The sequence below is a fragment of the Pyxicephalus adspersus genome, chromosome 4 (assembly GCF_032062135.1).
Source record: "Pyxicephalus adspersus chromosome 4, UCB_Pads_2.0, whole genome shotgun sequence".
In the NCBI taxonomy this organism is placed as follows: Eukaryota; Metazoa; Chordata; class Amphibia; order Anura; family Pyxicephalidae; genus Pyxicephalus; species Pyxicephalus adspersus.
This window is the reverse complement of record NC_092861.1, coordinates 59,975,894-59,982,689: the sequence shown is the minus strand read 5'-3', so window position 1 is coordinate 59,982,689 and position 6,796 is coordinate 59,975,894. Positions and strand designations below refer to the sequence as shown.

General features: G+C 36.6%; 1 protein-coding gene across 1 annotated transcript in view; it reads left to right on the top strand.

Moving 5' to 3' along the window:
* The first annotated feature begins 1,304 nt into the window (after positions 1-1,304).
* ECE2 (endothelin converting enzyme 2) overlaps positions 1,305-6,796 on the top strand; it is a 38,900-nt gene continuing 33,408 nt past the window's right edge. The window contains exon 1 of the mRNA XM_072408384.1: positions 1,305-1,488. Within this exon, the coding sequence (XP_072264485.1) occupies positions 1,456-1,488 (33 nt within the window). The 5' untranslated portion in view covers positions 1,305-1,455. The remainder of the gene's footprint in view (positions 1,489-6,796) is intronic.

Below are 6,796 nucleotides of genomic sequence, written 5' to 3'. Positions count from 1 at the left end.
ATTATAATAATAATAATAATAATTGAGCAAATGCGCACATGTAGGTGGAATGTCAATGGGCCTAATTTATTAATGTTACACTTTACACTTCTTTAGTGAAGCTGGGATATTCAGCAAACCAGAAATGAATCTGGTGCAGGATTAAAAACATTTGCTAGCAAATAACCTTGAGGAAATCCCATCCAGGTGGCTCACCCAGCTTCATTGATGAAAATGTATCCTCTTCAGCCTTGGAGAGCTTTAATAAATCAGGCCCAATGTATCAAGTGATTAACTTCATTTATTTGGAAACTGATCTGGAATGCAACTCTTTTTGCTTTATGTATTAAAAACGAAAGAACATGAAACTGTTTTTGAAGTATTTTGTAATAATATCAGAAAGCTGAACAATGTGCATCTCTGTCTGAAAAATTGATAAAAATGGTTACGACAGGACAAACAATTGCATTGAAAAATGTATTGAAACAATTGCAACGCCTTACATTTGTTAGCACTGCATATTAAACTCTAAGATAACCCTCTGCACTTGGATGGAGATAAAGGAATCTTCTATGACAACTGACCTCTTTATAGGGCTTTTAGAGGCATGGTCACACAAATAATAGGCTTCCTTATATATTACTATTGGGGTTAGTGGTTAGTGCTCTGGTCTTTGCAGCGCTGGGTGCCAGGACACTATCTGCATGGAGTTTGCATGTTCTCCCTGTGTTTGCGTGGGTTACCTCTGGGTACTCCGGTTTCCACCTACATCCCAAAAACATGCAGTTAGGTTAATTGGCCTTTCCCAAAAGTTACCTTAGACTGTGTAATGACAAATGACTATGGTACATTAGATTGTGAGCTCCTCTGAGGGACCACTAGTGACGTGACTATGGACTTTGTACAGCGCTGCGTATTATGATGGAGCTATATAAATACTGTGTAATAAATATTACAGAGTATAGGACAGGTCAGATAGGATCGGTCTTGATGCAGGGGTCTAATTTTGGGAACTGGAGTATCTCCATTTACAGTCATGATTACAGAAGATGATCCCATCACCATTATATACATTTTATGTTTGTTTTTTCTTGGTATCTTGTATCATCTGCTTTTTACCAATTTATACCTGTATCTGTTCTCTCTTTGCACATTAGCCACAGTCTGTGTTCCCTCTATCCCTCCCTCCCTGTAACATCTGATGCTCTCCTGTCCTTCCTGTTGAAGGATACAATAGGGTTTTGTCATGGTAACCACAGCGTTCCCAGTTAGCAGCCCCAGCTTCCCTCCCTCCCTCCTTCGCCCTGCCTCTCCCTCCCCCTCTCTCAGGCCTTATCTCCCTGCAGTTTGCCAAGGCTGGCTAGGATCTGTAGGGTGATCCAGGGATGGGCAGCGGGTGCTGTATCCCTTGGCTCCTGTGTATGGCTCTGGATTCCCTGGTTTGGCTCCTGTAGATGCTGCTCCATCATTACCAGGATGAACGTTGCGCTTCAGAATCTCAGCAACAGCGTAAGTGCCAAAGGAGGGTCTATATATATATAAATCTATATATATATATATATATAAAAACATATATACATACATACACACATACTTACATATATACATACATACACACACACATACTTACATATATTCATACATACACACATACTTACATATATTCATACATACTTACATACATACATTTATAAATACATATATACATACATACATATATACATAAATACACATATATATATACATACATACATATATAAATACATACTTACATACATACATACATACATACATATTGTACTGGGGTCTGATCATACATGGACCTATGATTTCTCCATGTACCCACTACAGATCTATGTCTCTGTCTTTACATACAAGCTGCAGAATTGTTTTACTGATGTGCTTGCATTTATATTTCTGCATGCATAAACAATTCTCACAAATGTCATACACCCCAATATGTGTTAGGCATACTATAGGCCACAACTAACATTTTACTCCTATGTTCTGCCCATCTATCTGGCTTTCTTACAATTATAAAGTCCTGATCACATCTTCTAGTAGGCTGTCCCATGTAATTTATCCCTTTATTCTATTGCTTTCATTTGGCGCAGATGGTTTTCTTATAATAGTTTTTAAAGTTTCTGTCAATGTAACAGTTTCATTTCTGCACTCATTCATGCTCATGTTAGAAAGGAAAGGAATGGGATACTTTATACATTCAGAAATAATACCTTTTTATTATTATTTAACAGGACTTATATAGCGCCAACATATTACGCAGTGCTTTACATTATATAGGGATTAAAAGCTAAAAATAAATGCATGTCTTGGTTTATCAAAGCTTGTTCTGGATAACTTTGTGTAGTAGTTTATGGCAACTAATCATTTTTATTGTCAGAACAGTGACAGGTGGACTGGTTTATTTGTGTATCATCATTACAGATTGAGTCTGATGTATTAAAGCTCTCCAAGGCTGGAGAGGATACACTTTCATCAGTGAAGCTGGGTGATCAAAAAAAACTGGAATGGATCTGGTTCAGGATTGAAAACATTTGCCAACAAGTAGCAAATGACTTTAGGAAATCCATTCCAGGTTTGCTGGTTCGCCCAGCTTCACTGATGAAGGTGTATCCTCTCCAGCCTTGGAGAGCTTTCATAAATCATGCCCTTTGTCTCAAACAAGCATGCAAATCTTAAGAAGCATACACATGTGCAATTATAGTCAATGGAAAGGATCTTTCACTATCCTTTCCAACGACAAAGTACTGCACGATGCATGAACGTGTGTTGTACATACAGCACCATTCTGCTCTATGGAGAGGGAAGGGGGTGAACGACGGAGCGGCACACCACTGCCTGCTCTCCCCTTCCCTTGCATTAGGATCGTTCGTCCTCCATCGTCTGTGGATCCGCCAGGGGGCTGTACACACGCTAGATTCTCGTCCGATATCGGTCCTGAGCCGGTTATCCGGTGAGAACCATTGGACGTGTGTCCAATTAATGATTTTCTCAAGATATGTTCTTAAGACGTGTCTATTATACTTAATTTGATACACAGAATGTGATTGACTAAGTATCCATACCAATTGAAAATGTAGCCTTTGTTCTTCTCCGAGGTTACTTGGCTTGTGGCTTCCTTCTGTTTAATCCTCAAATTAGTTTAATATGAGGAAGTACTGTTTAAAGTGTGCACAGTGCAATTTGTCAACTGCAACTAGTAACAAGGTTAGTGATTATCAGAATCACAGGGGATCATTAAAAGCTGCAGAGCAAAGGATGACAGCGAGGCTGGTCAATAGAACCTTAATGATAAATGGCATGACCCATGTGGTGTGTGATGTATTGAGCAGTGTACCTGTCAGCTTAGGTTGCTCTTTAATTATGAAAGTTTTAAGCTTCTTGCAGGCATTACCGACCACGGCAGCTGCTTCATGCACCAGACATCTAGCAAGAAACAGGGTTTTTGTTTGATGAAAAAACGTTGTACAGACATATAAGTTTGCATTGGGCACATGTACAGTTTTGTGCCTTGGCAAGAGAAGGAGGTGCACTATCATTGTATTTTGGGGGAGAAGACTGTAGTGGAAAAATCAATTCTTGCTAATCAACAATCCCCCAAGAAGGCTTAGGCGGGAGATGTATGCCGCAGTCACAGAAGGCCTGAAGACATACAAATGTCCCTCAGACTAGGCTGGATCTGGCAAATAATTTCTAATGTCTATAGGTAGATTAATTCTTCAATTAATTATCATTCATTCAATCTGAAAAACTGAAATGTCAGTTTGTATTTAGAACACGATATATATAATACATATACATAAAATTATTCTCTCTTTTGTTGTTTTATACATTCCATCTATGATGGCATAGTGAAGCATCAATGTATTTGTGTAGCATACAAGTGAGTGATACATAATGCATGGATGGGTACAGGACATATAATGGATATTGTCACAAATGTGGATAATGTTTAGACAACCTGAATAATCTCAGATTATCTTAGCAGGGTTCCTGAATTTCAAGTACAGTTGCAGTGTGGCTAAGTGCAGTGAGGCTGCGGGTTATGCAGTCTTTAGTTACAAAGCTAGAGACAAACAGGAATAAATAGATAAGCCTCCACCCAGCTCACTGTTTAAGCACACAGTTTAAAATAAATCTATTTCAGTGTGTATTAGGCTCGTCTGTATATCTCAGATTTGTCCATGCAGGAAATGCTATCCTTTATATTGTGGTATATATAGTATAAACAAATAAGCAGATTTATCATAGTACACAAAGAACATCATTTACATCATTACTTACATACACAAAATGCAACATATAATAATTAATAATTTCCTGTATATGATTTAGTAAATTACCAACTTTTTCTAATATAATACTAATATATTCTGCATGATTTAACTGCTATTCACATCATCTAAATAACAGCAGTTCAAGACCACTCTCTGGTGATATATAAATATATCAATAAATACCAATGTCACTGTCATGGTCACATGCAAAGTTGTAGAGAAAGAATACCAAATTTGCATTGAAGCCTAGCTATCTTTATATGTTTTTCGGTGCCTTATACCTTTATAAAATGTGTTTGTCATAATCACTTACCTTACAACCTTGTGTAACTATTATAGGTTGCTGAAGAAGCAGGGCAGATGTTTTACACCCCTATGTTATGAATGTGTCCATGGCACTCCTGTAATCTCGCTATTTCTATTAGAAGCTGCAGCTTTGTTTAGACTATTTCTTCATATTCTAATTGTACTTGGCCTGGCGCTTTCCATTACCACAGCTTCCTTTTTCAGGAAATCATGTATAGCACCCTGTCAACCCCTCTCTGTCCGCATTGCAAAGAGAAGCACAGATACCTAGTAATTATGTGATAGGGTCTGAAATAAAGGATATAGTAAAAAAAACTTTTTTTTCCTCAATGGTTTCTTTAGCATGCTGATGACGAGAGAAAGAAGTTAAAACTACAGCTTGTATCCAAACTAATAATTATTTTATTGTATTGTATCAAATAACTTTAATTGAATCTATATGAAATTTAACTGGGTAACTGCTGCCATTAGGAAAAGTGACCCCAAACTTTGTGTTTCTTTTGAATTTTTATAAATGTTCAGTATACACTATTCATTTGGAGTAGAAGAGCTAGGAGCTTTAGTGGTTAGAAATTTGAGTGTTGATGTATACGTCTTTCCAGGAACTTTACAAAGCAGGACAGAACTTATTAACTATCACTTGCAAATCTCACCTATAAATGGACCCCTAGTGAAAAAATACAATAGAATAAAACCTGGGACCATATGATTGATAGGTATATAAAGAATATTGATAAAAACTTGCACCTTTTATAACCAGATAAATCTGTCAACCACAGGTTTTTAAATGGGTGATCCTAAAAGATATCCTAAACATGTTCCAGTTTAAAGAGGCATTAGAAGCCTTCCCAAAAGCAATAGAGTGTGTGGAGAATGTAAAAAGATGCAAGGCAAGTGGTAGATTTTCAAAAATCTACACTGGAAAATAAATACCAATAAGTACCATAGTTTTCACCCAACTCCATTCCTTACACATTGGCTTTTATGATGTCTCCAGAGCTTCCAGTTTGCCACATTAAGCCAGGCTGTGGCAGCATTTCATGTATTTTCATTAAAATAGCTCGGACTTTACATCTTCCCTTTTGCTTCCTATTGACGTGTTTTTTTCCTTTGTAACATTTTTATTCTGCTATTCCAAGAATTAGCACAGCCAATATAAACTGAATCTAATAGTAACTGACAGGCAACTACAATTAGATCCACATAACCAGGATAAATTAGTGTAGTTTGGCAGCAAATTCCAGACGCAGCTCTGTTCCGTTTCTCTCTGAACCTGCCTCCTATTGTGCTAACATCATACTGTACTTTTCTCAAGCATGTAGTCTTCACTTTGAATCTTGTTTGCAATAATTGGGGCCACAGAGCGAAAGAATAATGACCTGCAAGGATTTAGATATAGTCATTTGTTTGGAATCACGGGGCTTCGTCTGTTATGTACAAAAGATGTCAATCAATCTAACCATACAATATTTCTGTAAAATAATCAAGACATAAATATGGATGCTAGTTTTGGCTGAACTTGTTTGTTTATGTAAACATTCCTTTTACCAAGATTAGGTAAAGAGGTAGGTAGAAGGGATGTCCACCTTGGGAACTTCAGCAGGATGGGGGCAAAAAAGAACAAGACCATCAACCTATGCTGCTGAAGTATTTCACAACAAATTTATTTTTTATTTTTTAGCCAATTTTAATCTCTTTCCATTCACTAGGAGTTGAAAATAGGATAACAAGTAATTGCCAGCCACATTTACCAAATTACCAGAAAGCAATTTTTCAATATTACCGTCTTATGTTTTTCATTGCTATGCAATTTGTATACAAAAAATGACTGAACATTTGAAGAGTTGACTAAATAGCCATATATTAAGCCAACATTTTAGTTTTAAAAAAAAATTATTTGTAAAATCTTGCACAATAGTTCTTTTCTGTGCACTAATCTTAATCACCTTTTGATCTTTTAGACTTAAAATAAGTTGTACAGAGAACACCAGCAATCATATACCATGCCAGTCTGTAGCCTAAAAACATCAAAATTAAAAATGTCCTTTGCAGCACATTTGGTCCACAGTGCTCACTAAAGACAGAAATTATATACACTGTTTGACATTTAATTAGGAAAACACCTTTTTCTTGGTAGAATAATTTATAAGGAGTATAACCAGAAAATTTTCTTTAGAGTGAGCATCAATAACTTGGATGGTAAGAAAAGCCAA